Below are 22,333 nucleotides of genomic sequence, written 5' to 3' on the forward strand. Positions count from 1 at the left end.
TGTCACATTTAGCTCCGCATGTCCTTCTTAACACACCACACATGGCAGGAATATCTGATAAGATTATATTTAGCGTCATCACGATTGTCGGGGCGTCCTTAAGATTGTCGGAAGGGGAAGATCGGGTCCGATATCGGCCTAATTATCTTGCCATGTGAACCACGCTTGATGTTATGATGCCTCACGGAGCGAGAGACTGATCTGTTATAACACCGCACCGAGCCGCTAACCGATCGGATGTTATGACGTCTCACGGAGCGACTGACTTATCTGTTATAACACCGCACCGAGCCGCTAACCGATCGGATGTTATGACGCCTCACGGAGCGACTGATTGATGCGTTATGACACTGCACCGAACATGTTTTCACTATTATTTGAGTTCTTTGTGTGACTGACATTGTTATTCAAGCATCCAAACGGCAATTCCTATCACCACACAACTCCAGCAACCACACACGAGAAAGTTTTTTGACAGTTCTTGTTATTGAAAGAAACCTTGTCTGCCTAACCAGATAGAGTTGTGATGTCATCACGCATGCGCTTAGGCGCTGTCTAGCAGGATCTTGAAAATTTCTTTCTTTGTTTTATACAAATTAGAAAAATGACATATTTTAAAAAAGCACATTTATTTGTAAACACCAACACATGTTACATTGATTTACTTGTGTTGGTTTTTACATAGAATGAATGAATCAACCAATCAGTATGAGCGGAGGCTTAGTTTACCCATAATCCCTTTGATGTGTTAATGTTCAAATCTTCAGAATTAGTGCATTATTTTAAAATTAACAGATATGTGTTATCAGTGATGCCGGTAACGCGTTAATTAGTAACGCGTTACTCTAATCTGACCACTTTTTTCAGTAACGAGTAATCTAACGCGTTAATCTTTCCAAATCAATAATCAGATTAAAGTTACTTCTCCAAGTCACTGTGCGTTACTATTATTTTTGCATTGTGGGTCGATAGCAGCATTAAACTTGGTCCGTGGGCAGGAGGCCGGGGTTCAACTGAACTGCCCACTTTAAGCAGAGCTGTGAGCTTTTCATCCACGGTTTTCTGTAGCAGCTCGTCCTCACCTCTTAAGCGCGGTGATCAGCACACCTGCACTGAGCTTTACAAAGACATTTTTATACTTTTTTCCTCCTTTATTTAGAATTCTGAGCTGAGCCGCTCTGTATCTGGTCGTTAAAAACAGCTGATCCTCCGCGACGCGTCAACAACTAACACTATTTTCCACTTAAATGCACCTAAACTCTCTTTCTGAGGACCACATGATGTGAAAACGCAATAAAACTTTCTTACCTGTAAATCTGGTCCTGTTTTCCTGCATAAATAAATGTTATCTATTCTTTGTGCTCAAACGCCAAAGCAGGGGCGAATCCAGATGGAATGGGGACGTGGGGCAGGGATGTGCCCCCTCCCCCACAACACCCCTAGATTAAAGGTCCAGTTTTGAAGCCTTTTTTTATTACAACTACTAATATTGCTTAAAATAATAATAATTTCGACAAGTAAAATGTTTAGAGAGAATTTAAATGTTAGAAAAATGTTAGAATTTAATAGTTACATTTATCAATCAATCAATTCAATCAATCAATTTTTTATATAGCGCCAAATGTATATAAACTAAGCATAACTAAGGGATGGTTCAGGGTCACCTGATCCAGCCCTAACTATAAGCTTTAGCAAAAAGGAAAGTTTTAAGCCTAATCTTAAAAGTAGAGAGGGTGTCTGTCTCCCTGATCTGAATTGGGAGCTGGTTCCACAGGAGAGGAGCCTGAAAGCTGAAGGCTCTGCCTCCCATTCTACTCTTACAAACCCTAGGAACTACAAGTAAGCCTGCAGTCTGAGAGCGAAGCGCTCTATTAGGGTGATATGGTACTACGAGGTCCCTGAGATAAGATGGGACCTGATTATTCAAAACCTTATAAGTAAGAAGAAGAATTTTAAATTATCTTCTAGAATTAACAGGAAGCCAATGAAGAGAGGCCAATATGGGTGAGATATGCTCTCTCCTTCTAGTCCCCGTCAGTACTCTAGCTGCAGCATTTTGAATTAACTGAAGGCTTTTTAGGGAACTTTTAGGACAACCTGATAATAATGAATTACAATAGTCCAGCCTAGAGGAAATAAATGCATGAATTAGTTTTTCAGCATCACTCTGAGACAAGACCTTTCTGATTTTAGAGATATTGCGTAAATGCAAAAAAGCAGTCCTACATATTTGTTTAATATGCGCTTTGAATGACCTATCCTGATCAAAAATGACTCCAAGATTTCTCACAGTATTACTAGAGGTCAGGGTAATGCCATCCAGAGTAAGGATCTGGTTAGACACCATGTTTCTAAGATTTGTGGGGCCAAGTACAATAACTTCAGTTTTATCTGAGTTTAAAAGCAGGAAATTAGAGGTCATCCATGTCTTTATGTCTGTAAGACAATCCTGCAGTTTAGCTAATTGGTGTGTGTCCTCTGGCTTCATGGATAGATAAAGCTGGGTATCATCTGCGTAACAATGAAAATTTAAGCAATACTGTCTAATAATACTGCCTAAGGGAAGCATGTATAAAGTGAATAAAATTGGTCCTAGCACAGAACCTTGTGGAACTCCATAATTAACTTTAGTCTGTGAAGAAGATTCCCCATTTACATGAACAAACTGTAATCTATTAGACAAATATGATTCAAACCACTGCAGCGCAGTGCCTTTAATACCTATGGCATGCTCTAATCTCTGTAATAAAATTTTATGGTCAACAGTATCAAAAGCAGCACTGAGGTCTAACAGAACAAGCACAGAGATGAGTCCACTGTCCGAGGCCATAAGAAGATCATTGTAACCTTCACTAATGCTGTTTCTGTACTATGATGAATTCTAAAACCTGACTGAAACTCTTCAAATAGACCATTCCTCTGCAGATGATCAGTTAGCTGTTTTACAACTACCCTTTCAAGAATTTTTGAGAGAAAAGGAAGGTGGAGATTGGCCTATAATTAGCTAAGATAGCTGGGTCAAGTGATGGCTTTTTAAGTAATGGTTTAATTACTGCCACCTTAAAAGCCTGTGGTACATAGCCAACTAACAAAGATAGATTGATCATATTTAAGATCGAAGCATTAAATAATGGTAGGGCTTCCTTGAGCAGCCTGGTAGGAATGGGGTCTAATAAACATGTTGATGGTTTGGATGAAGTAACTAATGAAAATAACTCAGACAGAACAATCGGAGAGAAAGAGTCTAACCAAATACCGGCATCACTGAAAGCAGCCAAAGATAACGATACGTATTTGGGATGGTTATGAGTAATTTTTTCTCTAATAGTTAAAATTTTGTTAGCAAAGAAAGTCATGAAGTCATTACTAGTTAAAGTTAATGGAATACTGAGCTCAATAGAGCTCTGACTCTTTGTCAGCCTGGCTACAGTGCTGAAAAGAAACCTGGGGTTGTTCTTATTTTCTTCAATTAGTGATGAGTAGAAAGATGTCCTAGCTTTACGGAGGGCTTTTTTATAGAGCAACAGACTCTTTTTCCAGGCTAAGTGAAGATCTTCTAAATTAGTGAGACGCCATTTCCTCTCCAACTTACGGGTTATCTGCTTTAAGCTACGAGTTTGTGAGTTATACCACGGAGTCAGGCACTTCTGATTTAAAGCTCTCTTTTTTAGAGGAGCTACAGCATCCAAAGTTGTCTTCAATGAGGATGTAAAACTATTGATGAGATACTCTATCTCACTTACAGAGTTTAGGTAGCTACTCTGCACTGTGTTGGTATATGGCATTAGAGAACATAAAGAAGGAATCATATCCTTAAACCTAGTTACAGCACTTTCTGAAAGACTTCTAGTGTAATGAAACTTATTCCCCACTGCTGGGTAGTCCATCAGAGTAAATGTAAATGTTATTAAGAAATGATCAGACAGAAGGGAGTTTTCAGGGAATACTGTTAAGTCTTCTATTTCCATACCATAAGTCAGAACAAGATCTAAGATATGATTAAAGTGGTGGGTGGACTCATTTACTTTTTGAGCAAAGCCAATAGAGTCTAATAATAGATTAAATGCAGTGTTGAGGCTGTCATTCTCAGCATCTGTGTGGATGTTAAAATCGCCCACTATAATTATCTTTAATTATCTCTACATTTATAAACAATGTAGGTTCGAAATTGCAAGTTTTACTGTTACAGTGCTGTCAACAGTTAAATATGAGGTCAAGAGAGAGGTCTTTATTTTACTTTTTTATAAAACAAGTATTTATTTTCATTGAAGTCAAGAAAGGGTGACTATAAAGTGAGTTTTGGCAAAACAGGTATCATTGTCATGTTGAGGTGGCAGAGGGTTGTTGTCGGCAGCTGGGGAAAGTAACTAAAAAAGTAACTAGTAATCTAACTTAGTTACTTTTACAATTGAGTAATCAGGAAAGTAACTAAGTTACTTTTTCAAGGAGTAATCAGTAATCAGTAATTGGATTACTTTTTCAAAGTAACTGTGGCAACACTGTGTGTTATATGTCACGTTGTACATTTTAAGAGTTTACATTAATGTAGTTATTCTATCCGGAATAATTTTATTTTTAAAGCAAACCGTAATTCAAACCTGCTGTCCATTTCAAGACCTCTGCCTCATCGCTGGACCACTGTATCATGTCCAGGCAAATGATGCTTTCCTACAGCAGGGGGCAGAGCACACAAAGACAGAAGCGCTGGCTCGTTGGCTGTTTGGGTTTGTGATCGCCTTTGATTCTATTAGAAATTTTGGCAGTGTTTAAACTCAAAATCAGCTTCTTAGTAGCTGAGAGCATATCTGAGGCAAAATTGAAAGTTATCCATTATCTGTAGCTTCTGATAAGTTTTTAGACAGTTTATTGGTTTAGCGTTAAAAAAGATAACTTTTCAGTTAGCTGATTACCAGTTATCAAAGCTAACGTTTTGGTTAGCTGTGCCCACCACTGCCTCCTGATTTACCAACTATTTCTGACCCAGCACTTTTTAAATCAAAGCTCAGTACTTATTCATGTAAACTGGCTTTTAATACCTCATGGTGCTGTGACATGTTTTTTTTTATGTGCATCTTTATCACAATTATATGTTTGTTTTATTTTTGTGAATTCTTGTTCTTTGATTTTACTGTACTGTAAAACACTTTGGATGCTGTCTGGCCGCTGTAAAGGGCTATAGAAATAAATGTTGATTGATTTAACACACTAAGCCCAGAATTGTTCCTGGTATCAAAATCAAATAAACTATGATTTCAGGAAGAGAAAGCGAAACCATCACACACACGTAAATTTGGAAAAATTTTAACGAAGAAACAAAGAAAAGAACATTTGATGTTAACAAATAAACACTGTCCAGAGTTGCCAGAGTACATGCTAGTGAATTATTTTATGTACACTTTATTACATGCTTTCACTGCCTTACATATTTTGTGTATTTTTTAAATTCCATATATATGATGTACCTGTCCAACTTTAAGCTGCTATATAGCTGTTTAAATTTTAATGATCAAAACATGAACAGCATTTTATTGTTAGCATAAATAGATTCTTGAAATTCAGTATAAACTGCATTAAAATGAGTAATGTTCCATATATAAAACAGTCTGTTTTTTTTTTTTTCTCAATTGGAAATACATCTGGAAAACATGGGGTCATCTTATATTCAGGCTGTTGACATTTACATATCAATACATCCACAACATTTGGGGACACCAAATACCCATGAAACAAGTGTGCCCCACAGAACTTGAGACCCTCCCCTATAATTTTCAATGGAAGCCCTTGGATGGAGTCTAAATATTGATGATGTTGTGTTTTTAATCACTGTATACAGTATCATTATAAGCATTATAAGCTTGTCATTAGTTGCTTACTGGTGCAATAGAGCCAAAACCCATGTGCAGTGCTATTTTATATAAAGACACTAGGATGAAGCATGCCACAGTGCCAAGCACTTTTCCAGGTCCAAATATATAAAAACGGAGCCTGTGTAACTGAAAAGTTACAATGCAAACTTTTTACTCATGGTGATTAATGCAACAGAGTGATCAAACAACTCTTACGCAGCCATGTAATAATGGTGTTAAAGGTGGTGAGAACAAAAACCTTGTGAATGCTAATGGTTGTAATAGCTTATTGTGTTCCTATAAGTAGTGCTTCAAAGAGTGAATGACAGACGAGTGTGTCAGCACGTGGTTGAAAAAAAATGATTAGCTGCCCATAAAATGTGCTTTTATTTGCATTTTTTTTTTTTTTTTTTATAAATAACACTGGTCAGCATTTTTTTTTTCTTGCATGGACTTTGAGAACTGATTTAGGGTAATGGGGTGCTGAATCCAAATCTGAGCTCAGATTTCCTCTATCACATCATGGTTTTTTGCAGTCTGCATGTTCCGTATTGATGGATTATACAAACATTGCTCATTCACTCACGAGTTTGATGCCACTAATCATGCACAAAAGCAGCTTCAAAAGCATAGGTTTTAAACCAGGTTTGCAAAATGTGAAGAGCCATAATATCATTGAATACTTCAATACTTGATACGGAAAATATGTTTTCATATCTCAAAAACATGATGTGATTGGTAAAAACTAAGACCAGATTCAGATTCAGTGCCCCTAAATTACCCAAAATCCATTGAAAAAGTCCATGCAAGAAAAATCATGTTGACCAGTGTAATTTAACTTGGTATTTAAAAAAAGGTTTTCAAAAAGCTTATTTCCAAAATATGTGTTCAAAAAAGGGGGCCGTCTCAAATTTGTAATATGGTATGTTTGTCTGCTTTGGGTAAACCATTTTATTTTGTTTTCAGTCATAGAGTTCTGTTGATTATGACACAAGGTCTGGGCTTAGTTAAAAACCATAGTCTCATGGGCTGTCCTACCTTCAGGAGAGATTGCATAGCTGGATGACACTCCCTCTGTATTGGTCACAGAAACACAATATGTGCCAAAGTCTTCTTTGTCTGGGTTCTTAAAGATTAGCTTCGAACTACAGTCAGAAAAATAAGAAGAGACAGATATTTCAAAATACATATTTTTAATAGTGCTCCAGTGTAAACATCAGCTCTGTGTATGTGTGTTCTTACGTGTTGCCTTCAGTCTGAATAATGATTCCTTTGGAGAAATCAGTGATTTCTTTATAGTCTTTCTTCCAGATGAACTGAGAGCCCATGTTCATCTGGCAGGACTCAAATGACAGAACGATGTTGCCTGATTTTGGATCCACCACACAGGACACATCCTGGGACCCTTTAATTCACAAAGTTGAACTCATTTTAAGGTGTGCGTCAACTAAATAAATCTTCAGAAACTGACAAAGGAATTGTCCATGTGAAATGTTTTCCGTCACATTGTGAAATGTGTTGCTACGAACACAAACTAAGCAGAAACTTGCATTTGTGTTGTGAAAATAAAGATGCTGAACTTCAGAAAAATGTGCAAACTTCTACATTTTGAGAAATGTTAACGTTACCTGGCACTGCCTTTGTCACTACAGGGTCAGAGGGCAGCGAGGCCACACCCACTCCTGCATCATTCACAGCACGCACCCGGAAAAAGTAGGTGGAGCCAACATCCAGGCCTTTTACCTGTCAGGAAAGAACAGATGTAAACTGCCTACAGCAGGTAAGCAAAGATATTCTCGTGGTCAAATGGTTTTACTCTTACTTGGGTTAAATCTGAAACAAGATTTTAATTAATTTCACTTTATTTTCAAGGAAAACACCCAATACTCAACACGTATGTGAATTTGCTACAAATCTAAACCTAACTAGGAAAACATTTTCCAACTGTTGTTGGAATGCCTTGTGGCAAGATGGCAGATGGTGGAAAATCTTATGGTAATAAGTTTGGCAAATGAAATAATGCAACGGTGATTTCAAGGTCCACCAGCACCACTTGGCTGCAGATACTGAACCCCAAACACAATGAGAATCAAGACTGGGAGAATTCTAAAGATGGGTTTGCGTTATGTTTTATTATTATAAGCAGTTAGTTTATTTTCACTGCAAGTTCCTTTCTGGGCCAGTTGTGCTTTATTTTATATCATATCTTACATTTAAAAACAATTACTATGATTCAGTCACAGCACATGAATAATTCAAATTATGAAAAATCCAATCCTTCATCCACTAGATGTCACTGTTAAACAGTTTAATATATCTGCTGTTGCAGTGCAAAACTTGTCTTTCACCTGGTTACCGCGGATCCAGCTCAGACACTGTCAGAGCCCCTGGGGTTCCTAAAAGGTCTCCCTTCCACATACAAGCCAGGACCCACCATACATAGGTTCTGAGGTCAAGTGGGATCAGGCGTACACAGAAAAGACTGGTGTGCATTGTAAAATTAAATTAAAAAGACTGCATGGTGTTTTAATGAAGCACTTCACACTAACAAGAGAACAACCACCAAGACCACTTCACAAAGTTGACCACAGCCAGCGACCCACACTGGGGCAATAAAACGTTAGCAACACAAACCTCTTCTGTTGCCCTACCTCTCAGCCTGGGGTCCTAGGGGAGCCCAAAAGATAAGAAGGGGTGCACGAGGCTTTGGCTACTCCACACAAAATTGTCAAAATTAGAAGTGCACATAATGATAAGTCATAATAACATGCTTACTGGATAATCAAAACTAATTTAAAATACTTTTTCCCCTTTTGCATGACCGAAAGGGAAAAGATAGAAGTTTATAATTAATGTTAATTTTTGTCCCCCCCTCCGCCCCTGAAAAAAGGAATGAATCACATTATTCTTTTGGGGGGGGGGGGGCACTCAGACTTTCTTAGATGAAGGATAGGATGCCTTGAAAGGAACAAGGTTGAGAAATTTTCTATTGCACACCTGAATAACTCTTTAGTTATCAGAGGAATTAAGCAGTTTATATGACCCCGAAGAAGGCACACTAATGAGCAGAAGACCAAGACAAGAATTTGCCTGCCTTTTAAATAAACTCCTAGATTTGTAACCAAAAGCAGCATTCTAAGAATATATGAATAAATATACAGTGCTTTGCAAAAGTATTCAGCCTCTTGGTATTTTACAGATTTTAATTTGTTTATGGAATTTCAAGTACAAAAAGTAAATCAGACTTTTCAATATAAAAATTTCTAAAATTATTTTCCTTAGACTCAAACTGAAAGTAAATTTCTACAACCTGATATAAGTTAATTAAAAATATGAAACCCAAGATGATGGGTTGCATAAGTAATCACCCGCTTTGGTATAATACCTGTAAATAATCAGTTTAATTGCCAGTTTTCTTCAGACAAGTCAGGGGATGGATACATGAACATTTTCAAATCACTGAATATGTCTTGAACTTTATTTACATCAGTTATGAAGAAATACAAACAGTATGGCACTCTATGGTAAATCTGCATGGAGTAGACAGTTCTCTAAACTGTGTTACTGTGCAAGAGGAAGAGAGAGGAAAGCCACTAAGACACCCAGACAACCCAGAAGAACTTATAGGCTTATGTGGCTGTGATTGGAGAAATTGTGCACAGTGCGTGTTTTGCATTTTGTATCTCCAGTTATACAGCTTCATGATAAAGTGTTATAGAGGAGGATTTTCTTTCACCAAAACATTAAATATAGGTTTGCATCTCAGATGTACCTTCTGGCAAATTGTAGCTGAACTTTCAGGTCTTCTTTTTAAGCAAATATTTCACCATATTTTTTAATGTAAAATTCTGAGACAAATTATAAAGGCATGTCACCTTATAGTAACGGTGATTGACAGGCTTCTCATTGGCTGTAGTCCATTCGGAGATGTCCTTCTTTGCATACTCCACATGATAACCTGTGATTAGTCCAGAACCAGTATAAATAGGCTTCTTCCACTCAACCACAACTGAATCATCTCTGATTTCACAGCACGTCAGGTCATATGCTGGGCCTGAAGGAGAGGAAGGGAAACAAATTCACATTAATATTCATGCTTGTGTTGACATTTGTGACCACATTCATTACCTTCACAGTTTCCACATCCTCAGTTTAAAATTAAAAGATAAGTTCAGTTTTTTACAACCCTTGTCATATTAAAACATTATCAGTCAAGCCTCTGAGTACTGTACACAATAAACCCTTTGTTGAAAAATGATTTTATGTTAAAGAAATGAGAGTAAATGGTAAATGGACTGCATTTATATACCGCTTTTCCGTCTGCATCAGATACTCAAAGTGCTTTACAATAATGCCTCACATTCACCCCAATGTGCTGCCATACAAGATGCTCACTACACACCGGAAGCAACTAGGGGATTAAGGACCTTGCCCAAGGGCCCTTAGTGATTTTCTGGTCAGGCTGGGATTTGAACCAAGGTTCCTCTGGTCTCAAGCCCTTAACTCTTAACCACTAGACCATCACCTCCCCTAGAGTGAACAGAGAAGCCATCAGGGAAGTTAGAGAAATCCACTGTCCTTTCAGCGTTGCAACAAAATGACAAGCAACCTACTTAGTTACTGTTGTTATGTTAAACCTCTAATGACCTGTGGGGTTTTTGTGCAATTTCCATCCAAATGACAAACCTAAATTTAAAATTACTCTACTCTATTACACCTGAACATCCCTATGCCTCTCTGGTTTTAATGGATTAAAGGTTCAAGTCTGGCCGGCTAGGTGCATGAAGCCGACACCAGTGTTGGTTACATGTTGGCTGTCAGCAGCAGACCAACTGTTAGCTGGATGGTCTGTTTTGTTCAATGAGAGGACAACAGAAACTAACCCCACACTGCTGACTCTGAGCCTGCCATTCCTGCACTGCAACAGTGCTTGCCATCAGAAGTCGAAAAATTTCACCTTTTTGAGCTTGTTGCAACAATAAGGATAAACTGACATGAAAGATGGGGGAAAACAGGCAGGGAAAGATGGACTATTTTAGTACAGAGTCTCATTGGTCCAGTTTCATAAAGCAGTCTAATCGTTTAGTCGAATAAACTCACTTAGTTGACTAATTTTTTGACGTTAGTCATTGCACAAAGCACTTAGTCGGCTAAAGTTTTGCATTAACCAACTAAAGTTTTTAGGCTGGTACAGAGGAGGCTAATCTTATTTTAGGCTACAAAACGTCAGTGTCTTATCTCAAAAAACAGCAGCTATGATGTACCACCACTTGATGGAACCCTCAAGAGCACCCCTACGTCGCTCATATTCCTCCTAATGGAGACCTTCCTCTGCTTTTGGCTATGCTTGTAGCAGACAATTGTCATGTGATGTGTTTGTGACAGTTCTCACATTAGCCACCAGGTGTTGTTGTTATGCTGAGCAGTGTTGTGTGCACAAAAAGGCTTGATGGAAGTGCTGTAAGTGTATAGAAGAATAACTGCTAGGCTAAGAGCTAAGCAGTCATTCTGCAGTTCATAAGTGTCCACAAATGTTAATGAAGTCAGTTAACAAAAACAAAGGCTGGATAGTTCATGACAATGACCAACACGGAAGTAAACAAAATTCTCGTGCATTGGAGGCCTTTCTTGGTAACGGCACTCACGAGGCCATTATGCCCGTGAAAATCGTCAACTAACATAAAACAGCTAATCTACAAGTTTAGCCAGATTAAATGGATAATGTTGGGTGACTAACCTTGGCTACGGTTAGTCACCTAACATTATCCGTCTAATAGCTATAATATCCGTCTAAGTATGTTTAGGGTTAGGGTTAGACTAAAAGATTAGACTGCTTTATGAAACTGGGCCTGGTTTTATATCAGGTTAACATGAATAATTTGCATTATGCTAAGGAGAGACGTGATACTGCAGCATCACTACAGACTGATTCATTAAGCACCCATCAGAGCGAATGCTTCCTGCATTGATATAATGCTGTGCAAAATGCGATAACTCATTTGCATCGTTCAAATAAGTAAATGATTGTCTGTTTCAGAAAAATAACAAAGCTTCATGTCATCATCTTCCATCTATCACTGCAGACAACAGTAATTCTGCTGTAACAACCAATATGAGTGGGGTTTTTTCTACCATCAGCATGTGAATGCAGCATTAGAAGTTAGCTGACTTTTTTTTAACTGCTGTGTATGGATCTTGTCTTGCAACTCCTTAAAAAAGTAGCCTCACTGTTGCGAGCAGCACCTCTCAGCCCCATCCACAACAAAAGTGGTGATGACCTGTGATGACATTTTTGAGTTAATTTATGGAATATGAAATTTAAAATGGCCATCAGCAGCTAGCTTGGTGATGGAGCGATGGCCCTGGTGTTCAATTAAGGTTGTCTTCTATCCACCAAAGACCTACTACAGAAAATTCAGACCAATTTCTCTAGCTGTTCTTTAGTTATCCTCTGCCATGGCAGCCATCTTGATTGAGTGAAGGGTCTGAATTTTTGATAGGTGTCTTCCTCTACCCAACCCAGACCCAGAAGTTCCAGATCAGTACCTACAGCAGTTGTTCAGTTATTGCCAAGAAAGGACAGAGTTACGGGACAGACAGACTGGAAGGCTGAGGGCTAAAATGCCATTCTTATAATTAATAACATATTGCACACTTGGTACCGTAATAGAATAGGCAATATAAATAACACAGCTACATCATGAAATACATTGTGTGCCTCTTTATTAAGAAGTAACAGATGTTTATCATCATAAAAACCAGGTAACATACTTTTAATTTTATTGAACAATTAATAAAAAGGACAAATGTTGTCTTCATCAGAAGTTAATAGTATCATTACTGCGTAAATAGTCCTGATAGAAATTTCATAATATCACCAGTAATATGTCCAGTAGTGTTCAGAATAATAGAAATGCTATGTGACTAAAAAGATTAATCCAGGTTTTGAGTATATTTCTTATTGTTACATGGGAAACAAGGTACCAGTAGATTCAGTAGATTCTCACAAATCCAACAATACCAAGCATTCATGATATGCACACTCTTAAGGTTATGAAATTGGGCTATTAGTAAAAAAAAAGTAGAAAAGGGGGTGTTCACAATAATAGTACTGTGGCATTCAGTCAGTGAGTTCGTCAATTTTGTGGAACAAACAGGTATGAATCAGGTGTCCCCTATTTAAGGATGAAGCCAGCACCTGTTGAACATGCTTTGCTGTTTGAAAGCCTGAGGAAAATGGGACGTTCAAGACATTGTTCAGAAGAACAGCGTAGTTTGATTAAAAAGATGATTGGAGAGGGGAAAACTTATACGCAGGTGCAAAAAATTATAGGCTGTTCATCTACAATGATCTCCATTGCTTTAAAATGGACAAAAAAAAACCAGAGACGCGTGGAAGAAAATGGAAAATAACCATCAAAATGGATAGAAGAATAACCAGAATGGCAAAGCCTCACCCATTGATCAGCTCCAGGATGATCAAAGACAAGAATCCCCCGCAAAGTCCCTCTGTTAAATAAAAGACGTGCAGAAGAGGTTACAATTTGCCAAAGAACATCAACTGGCCTAAAGAGAAATGGAGGAATATTTTGTGGACTGATGAGAGTAAAATTGTTCTTTTTGGGTCCAAGGGCCGCAGACAGTTTGTGAGACGACCCCCAAACTCTGAATTCAAGCCACAGTTCACAGTGAAGACAGTGATCAGTTTGGATATGTCAAAATACTTGAAGAGGTCATGTTGCCTTATGCTGAAGAGGACATGCCCTTTAAATGGGTGTTTCAACAAGACAATGACCCCAAGCACACTAGTAAACGAGCAAAATCTTGGTTCCAAACCAACAAAATTAATGCCTTGCAGATGTGAAGAAATCATGAAAAACTGTGGTTATACAACTAAATACTAGTTTAGTGATTCACAGGATTGCTAAAAAAGCAGTTTGAACATAATAGTTTTGAGTTTGTAGCGTCAACAGCAGATGCTACTATTATTGTGAACACCCCCTTTTCTACTTTTTTTTTACTAATAGCCAAATTTCATAGCCTTAAGAGTGTGCATATCATGAATGCTTGGTCTTGTTGGATTTGTGAGAATCTACTGAATCTACTGGTACCTTGTTTCCCATGTAACAATAAGAAATATACTCAAAACCTGGATTAATCTTTTTAGTCACATAGCACTACTATTATTCTGAACACTACTGTATTTTGGAAGTAATCATAAAATGGAAGAAAGCATCCGTCACTAAATTAGACAGTTTTAAGGTTTGGAAAGTTTTGAGTTCATTTGGAACTCTACGACAAGCCACACTGATGCCCACTTTTCAGCTGTTTGTGGGAAAAGGGATTTCTCTCATACATCACTAGGTTTTAGGCTTGTTAGGTGGGAGATGGCTGATCATAATGACCCAAACAAACAATTACTAACCAGGCTCAGGCATTGTCCAGGCTTCACAGGTAAAGTCCGGTGAATGCTTAGAGGCTGGTCCGAGGCCAGCAATGTTAGCTGCATAAACCTGGAACTGATAAACTGCTCCTTCTGTCAAACCCTCCACCTGTCCAATGAAATATGACCACAGATAAAAAACAACTGTGGATGAAAAATGAATAGTAAAGTTAAACATACAAACAAACAAAAAATAGCTACCCTGTAAAGCGTTTCTTTGAGTGGTGGGATATGAACCTCCCTCCACATGGTTGTTCCACTGCGTCTCTTGTCCACATAATAGTCCTTAATCTTTGCTCCTCCAGAGTGAAGAGGTTTCTTCCAGTGAAGAACCATCGAATGGCCATCACAGTTCAGCAGTGCAACATGATAGGGAGCAGAGGGGGTGGCTAAAAATGGAGCACTGAAATCAACAAAACTTCAAGTGCATCAAAGCTGCTATAATTTGCAAAAAGATGATCATCATTGTGATGATCATCTTTCATCATTCATCATCATCATTCTTACAGTAAAAAAAACAAAATAGCAACTGTATTTGCCAGAATAATTTTGTAAAAATACAGTAAAATAAATATAAATACATTTACAGAACAATCTCTAAACTTTACTGTATAAAGTTACTGTAATTTGCAAAGAAAAAAATAGTTTTAAACCTGTAAATTCAGTAGCATTTTTGGGTGGTAAATTAACATTATCATGTATTCTTCCATCGGAGGGCCCAGGGGTCTCCATGCGAAGAGAGTTGCAGGACAGTTGAGTCTGTCATGGAGGATATGGCTGCCATGTCTGGCATGCCGGTTGACGGCTCTAGGCTGTGTGTGGTGGTTGTGTGTGGATTGGGAGACTTAGAAACGGGGGGGGGGGGGGGGGAGACTGTGGGGTATGCTCTCCCTATCCTGGGGGGTATGATTGTCTGGAACAAACTCATAGTTATGGTCACGGGACCGCAAATGCTCCTCGGGGTGATGCACCCAGTCGGGGAGCGTACACATGTCAAACAGTCCTTCCAGAGAAAATAATTTCGAGAACTAGTCCAACATCCAAAAATTTTTTTTTTTACCAACAAGTCCCTAGTTTGTTTCCTGAAGTCCAATTGCTCATTCAGGGTGTAGCACCTGTGATACTTGGAAAAAAACAAACTTGAGGCCTGCTGGGTTCATGCTTAGGGCTGGTTCCTTCTGTTATGGTTTTAGAAGACTCAAAAATAAACCCAATTTGCGAGCAGCAAATATAGACAAGAGAGGTAGTTGTAAAAACACAATGTTTTAATGTTCCCAAAGTGATAATGAGTCCAAACAGATGACGTAAAAAACCGCCTCCAAGCAAAACATGACAAGGTGGTCCAAACAGGAGTCAACACAAAACTATCTACAGCCACTAGGAGGTAACAAACAAGGGTACAAAAACCAGGAGCAGTATAAACAACGTGAGCAGAGAGACAAACGTAAGGAACCAGCAATGGAACAGAGAACCAGATGCTACTTAAAAACAAACTCAAAATGAAGAACAAATGGAAGACAGGTGTGTGACAGGGTCAAAGCTTAGGTGACAAACTCACAACAAAAGGTGATCAAAAACTTCAGACATCGAAAGTGAAGTAGAAACAAAATATGACTATAACCAAAAACATAACCAAGAAGAAGAAACATCACAAAGACAAGACAGATCCAAAACGACATAATACAAAAATAAACATAAAACTCAAAATGAGAACAAGACGCATCAGTGGAAAAAAAAACTGACCACCAGGCTGAGCATAAATAAAGAGGCAACAATATTAGACTAAACAAAAACTACCTCAAGAAATAAAATCAGAAAACCAACATGGAACTACAAAGTGAACACAGTGTTAAACCTAGGAACAATTCTTGATAACCCACAGTATACCCACACATAATGACAGAACCCACAAAGACCGGGACAGAAGACGAAGACTGAATATAAACATAAAGACACAGACAGGGCAGACATACATACACACACACTATGTACAGAAACAACAGGCAAAGGAGGACACACCCATACAGACACTGAACACCAAAGGGGTGTGGGAAACAAACAGGACAGAACACAAACCATGAGAAAAAGGCACAAACAGGCAGTCAGAAGCAGACACAATAGTATTCCATGTAGTTTATTTTAATTTCAGGTTGTCGCTTAAGCAACTTTCTTTTTTCTTCTTGTTGTTTTGGTAGGAAGTGATGCAAATTATTGGTTGAGTTAATAGGGTTTTTAAAAAATAGTTTCCAACATTTGTCATGCTTAGTTATCACGTTATGAGGTAACATATATCAAATGTCATAGAATCCATTGTATGTCAACCATTTTTGACCTTTACTTTGAAGACCAAGCATTCAACATGGACAGAACTATTCCATTTATTAATCCATTTATTTCAACCAATAATTTAGTTGTTTTTTTTGTTTGTTTGTTTTTTACTGAAATTAGAGCAGCTTTAACTTTTGACACCTGTATAAAGAAACTGACCTTTGTCACAGTTTTTGCCCTTTTTTACCCCATAACTATAGCATTCAGTCATAGTTAATCCAAACTATACCTTTTTGGAATCATTATGATCAAATAAATAATGTGGTATATTTAAGATGATAGGAGCATTTTTAAATTTTGACCTCTGTAACCCTTCCTTGACTCCTCCCTGGCTATAGCTACCACCCTGGGATGGCTATCATACATTTTTGGGTAGGGTATGGTCACTGTGGGCACCGTCCCTCAGCTCAATCGGCAGGAGAGCCTGCCTCCGTCCGTGGGCTGGTGTGCTCACCGCCGTCACTGTTTTGTTCCAAAGACCGTTAATGATCCTTCCGCAGGTTCACCTACGGAAACCTTGTTACGACTTTTGCTTCCTCTAGATAGTCAAGTACGATTGTCTTCTCAGCACTCTGCCAGGGCCGTGTTCCTACCCCGGTGGGGCCGATCCGAGGACCTCACTAAACCATCCTATCGGTAGTAGCGACGGGCGGTGTGTACAAAGGGCAGGGACTTAATCAATGTGAGCTTATGACCTGTGCTTACTGGGAATTCCTTGTTCATGGGAAATAATTGCAATGCCCAATGAGTGAGGTTCATCAGGTTACCCGCGCCTCTCAGCGAAGGGTAAGCACACGCTGATCCGATCAGTGTGGCGCACGTGCAGTCCCAGACATCTAAGGGCATCACAGGCCTGTTATTGCTCAATCTTGTGTGGCTGAACGCCACTTGTTCCTGTAAGACATTGATGCCGATTGCATGGGGCTGCGTAACTACTTAGCATGCCGGAGTCTCTTTCGTTATTGGAATTAACCAGACAAATCGCTCCACCAACTAAGAATGGTCATGCACCACCACCCACAGAATCGAGAAAGAGCTATCAATCCGTCAATTCTTTCTGTGTCCGGGCCGGGTGAGGTTTCCCGTGTTGAGTCAAATTAAGCCACAGGCTCCACTCCTGGTGGTGTCCTTCTGTCACTTCCTTTAAGTTTCAGCTTTGCAACCATATTCCCCCCAGAACCCAAAGACTTTGGTTTCCTGATACTGCCTGGTGGGTCATGGGAATAATGCCACCACATCCCTAGTTGGCATTGTTTATGGTCGGAACTACAACGGTATCTGATCGTCTTCGAACCTCCAACTTTCGTTCTTGATTAATGAAAACATTCTTGGCAAATGCTTTTGACACGAAGCAGAAAGTTTGACCACATTACACCCATTTTGGCGTCTCTTCACTGGCTTCCTGTCCCAGTGAGATCAGATTTTAAGGTTCTGCTACTAACCTATAAAATTATTCATGGACTGGCACCTCCCTACCTAGCTGACCTAATTAAACCTTACGTACAGGCCCGGGCTTTAAGTTCTCAGAGTGCAGGACTACTTTGTGTCCCTAAGGTGAATAAGAAGTCTGCGGGTCACAGAGCTTTCTCTTATCGTGCCCCTGTTCTGTGGAATGATCTCCCTGCGTCAATAAAACAATCAGATTCTGTGGAGACTTTCAAGTCCAGATTTAAGACGCACTTATTTTCCCTTTCATATGGCTAGCATACTGGTGCAGTTTTGTTTTACGCTTTTTACTCTTTTAATTCATGTTATTAGTAATTGAAGTGGGCCGCCGCCTCAACTTCACCTAAATTCTGGGTCTTTTAGTGAAGCTTAGGGCTAGCGGCCGGCGATCACCTTAGTATTTCTTCTGTTTTTCTTGTTGATTAATGCTGGCAAATTATACAGTATTTTTTGTCTTTCTGATGCCTGATTCTGTTTTTTCTCTGTTTAAGGTGCAGCTCCATCCAGAGATGGGAGTTGTGTTTGTGTTGGCGATCCTCCTGTCCTGTGCACCAACAGCAATTCTTGTATATTCGTCCGTGAATTGTTCTGTGAATTGTTCTGTAATTTATGTTTGTAGCATGGCCCAAGCAGAGGGTCACCCCTTTGAGTCTGGTCTGCTTGAGGTTTCTTCCTCAGAGGGAGTTTTTCCTTACCACTGTTGCTCTGGGGGTTGGCAAGGTTAGACCTTACCTGTGTGAAGCACCTTGAGGCAACTCTGTTGTGATTTGGCGCTATATAAAGGAAATAAATTGAAATTGAAATGCTTTCACTTTTGTCTGGCTTGTGCAGGTCCAAGAATTTCACCTCTATAGCAGCAAAATATAAATGCCCCCGGCCATCCCTCTTAATCATGGCGCCAGTTCAGAGAAAGAAAACCTACAAAATAGAACCGGAGTCCTATTCCATTATTCCTAGCTGGGGTATTCAGGCAACCGGGCTCACGGACTATATGAATGGAGTATTCTCATGTCAACATCATTATCTAAATATGGTTTTATTCAGAGTAACGTCATTAATCAGATTACTGCTGTCCATGTAAACATTGTCAATGAGATTTCGTTGTGTTGTTCCCATTTTACTTAGGATGAACACAGAAAGTTTGGCATAGGATCCACATGTTGATCTGTTTTTCTTTTCTAACACAGCACAACTATATAAGAAGAATCAGATTCAGATTTATTGTACCCTTGGATAAATTTGTTTTACAGTGAGTGAGTCATCTTGTTTTGTAAACACACAGAACAACACAAGACAAGATGTCCACAGTGCTAAGGCTAATGGCCCCTTCACACATAACACGAATTTGGGCGAAAGAAGCAGGTACCGGCTGAAAAACTGCAAAAAAAACAAACGAAACTGGGAACCACTAAATATTCCACCTGCTGTCGGGAGGGACACACGGTCGGACGGGTGTGAACGATACCGCGATGTGTGCACTGATGCAGTCGCTCCTGCCCGTTGCAAAGGCGATATGTGTTTTTATGTATTCTATGTGAGGACAGAATCCCCAGGTACATGTCTCACAGTGGACTGTTGTCAGGTCAGATCCTTCGTGGCACGGTATGTGTTGTCCAGCTGTGACTTGCAGGTTCACAGATCTCAATAGCAACAACTGGCACTGCTGAACAACTGTTCCGTGCAAGTCATCATGGCAGAACACATATCTGACATCAACTCATAACATGCCGCAGCAATGCACATGTGTGGTGGGCTCTCATGACATGGTGATCATTGTTTTATTAGAATTATTTATTGTTCTTCATTGTAATTTAACACGTTGTGTTCACCCTATCAGTGTTAGCTGCAAGACTGAGTCTGAGCTGGACACGCCCCCATATATGCAGAGCGATACAAAGCCATCACACATGAATGAGCTCAGGCTGTTGTTCTCATTGCTTGTATTTTTTTATTTACTGATGTTTCTTTTAATTGAACACCTCGCTGTCACTCACACTCGCCTGACAACGTGTGTGTTATCTGACAGCGTCGGTGAGCCTTCGCTGACATGATCTGAGCAACACACCACCTTGGGCTCATCGTCACTCAAAGCCCCACGTTGCACCACGTCATGTGGCTGTCCGCTCAATGGCCACGGTGGCTATGGACCGAGCGTGTTTTATTTGTAACTTTGTAGTGCAGATGTCAGAGACCGAACGGTCCCCCTAAAAATCAGTTTGCCCTGCCTTCACTGTGCATGCATCATTTCAGAGCTCAACAGCATCATTTCTGAGCACCACAACCAATTCACTGTTTATCACCTCATTTCTGCTTAAACCTGCACTCCAGTCATCATCTATCTCAGCGACAGATATCTGAAGCTTTCCACATAAATTCAGCATTTCCACATAAATTCAGCATTATTTCACAATAAAAGATGGGGGACCGATCAGAACGCACAGCAGCTGCTGCGGTGCCTACGTCATTTTAGAGCTTCAATAATGACTCGCCAGTTATCGTCTCGTTTTCTCCTTACAATGGCCTTGTTTCTGCTTAAAACTGACTTTAGAATGATTTAAAAGGTTTTACCTTGTCATCTGATGGTTAATAATCACATTAATCCCTTTGATCGCTTTGGGTGTAGAGAGTTTGTCTCAGACGTGCTGAGGCCAAAATGACGCATGCGCAGTGAAGGCAGGGCAGATCATTTTTTAGGGAGGACCGTTTGGTCTGCGACACTAGCATATGTGCACTGCTGCGTGGTGATCCCACCTCCAGAGGCACATGTAAAATATGACATGGATGTTTATCATATTGCCATATTTTGACTGTATTTACAGAAATTACGTTAATATGAAGAGTTGTGACAAACTCCATGTGACAGGATGATGGCTTACTTCTCAAACACCATCCCCAGTTCAGAGTTGCCTATACCCATTCTCCTATTACTCTTTTTAAATTTATTTTTATTGATTTATTTGTTTGCTTGTTTGTTTGTTTGTTTATAGGAAATTATAACTGTTTATGCTATAAAATGTTCAGTATTTTCTGTCAAGGTATTTACATATTCTTTTGCAGACTTATTCTGGCAAACACAGTTGCTGTTTTTTGTGTGTTTGTTTTTCAGTAAAAATAATGGCATGTTAGGAACTTTTTTACAGTGTAGTTAAACAGGACAATGACTGACCGAGTGCAGCTCTGACTGTCAGTGGCGCAGACTCCTGAGATTCGTCACTCAGACCGAGCTCATTAATAGCTTGAACGCGGAACACGTAGGTTTCTCCTGTGGTCAGACCACTCACCACAAACCTGAAGAGAGAATGACATGAACAAACACAATTATATTTTTTACAGAAGCTATGCTATATCCCACAATCAAAGATATGTTATGATGGAGCAACCTGTGTTAGTCAAATCAAACATCACAATCTCTCTACTGCCTGACAGTGTTTAAATAACAATGCACCATCGCCACCCATTGTGGATCCCTGCATATAAAATATACTGCTCAAAACAATTAGAGGAACACTGTGTTTCCCTAATTATTTGGATTAGGATAGATAGATAGATAGATAGATAGATAGATAGATAGATAGATAGATAGATAGATAGATAGATAGATAGATAGAGAGAGAGAGAGAGAGAGAGAGAGAGAGAGAGAGAGAGAGAGAGAGAGAGAGAGAGAGAGAGATAGATAGATAGATAGATAGATAGATAGATAGATAGATAGATAGATAGATAGATAGATAGTCCAGATTTTTTTTTAGACCTGAACAGTTTTATTCCCTGTTAATTACATAATTTTTTAATGTTAATTTACTGTCTTAATGTATTGATAAATTCTTTAGGTTCTTGTTATCATATACACAATATTCTTCTTCTTCTTATTATTATTATTATTATTATTATTATTATTATTATTACTTCTATTTTGTCATTTGATTTTTAAATGGACCACAATGGAAATAAGTGTTTTCACTTTCTTACACAAGAAAGTATTTACAATTATATTATGTACTTGCATTGAACTTACTAAATAAAATCACACACACACAGAGATGCATGCATAAACACACACAGATGCTTCAAACAGATGATTTACCGCCCCGTGCTGGAAGTGTTGTTAGCTAATATCTGTAGTTTCTCCAAAAATATTAGTTCTATCAATGTTCTGTTTTGGCGGCGTTCATCCTTGACCCAAAATACATAAGAATACCAAATGGCAAATGTCAGCATTCCCCAGTTTGACCCTGATTGAAGTTATACGCATGCACGCACACACGCACCCATG

At 39.0% G+C, this 22,333-nt stretch overlaps 1 protein-coding gene across 1 annotated transcript in view; it reads right to left on the reverse strand.

The window, feature by feature from the left end:
- myom2b (myomesin 2b) overlaps window positions 1-22,333 on the reverse strand; it is a 119,293-nt gene that overhangs the window by 45,836 nt on the left and 51,124 nt on the right. Inside the window, exons 16-22 of the mRNA XM_034188637.1 lie at window positions 21,230-21,351; window positions 14,491-14,678; window positions 14,272-14,398; window positions 9,722-9,900; window positions 7,475-7,589; window positions 7,089-7,251; window positions 6,885-6,991 (exon numbers count right to left, since the gene is read on the reverse strand). Coding sequence (XP_034044528.1) covers window positions 6,885-6,991; window positions 7,089-7,251; window positions 7,475-7,589; window positions 9,722-9,900; window positions 14,272-14,398; window positions 14,491-14,678; window positions 21,230-21,351 — 1,001 coding nt within the window. The remainder of the gene's footprint in view (window positions 1-6,884; window positions 6,992-7,088; window positions 7,252-7,474; window positions 7,590-9,721; window positions 9,901-14,271; window positions 14,399-14,490; window positions 14,679-21,229; window positions 21,352-22,333) is intronic.

Source organism: Thalassophryne amazonica, chromosome 2 (assembly GCF_902500255.1).
Source record: "Thalassophryne amazonica chromosome 2, fThaAma1.1, whole genome shotgun sequence".
Classification (NCBI taxonomy): Eukaryota; Metazoa; Chordata; class Actinopteri; order Batrachoidiformes; family Batrachoididae; genus Thalassophryne; species Thalassophryne amazonica.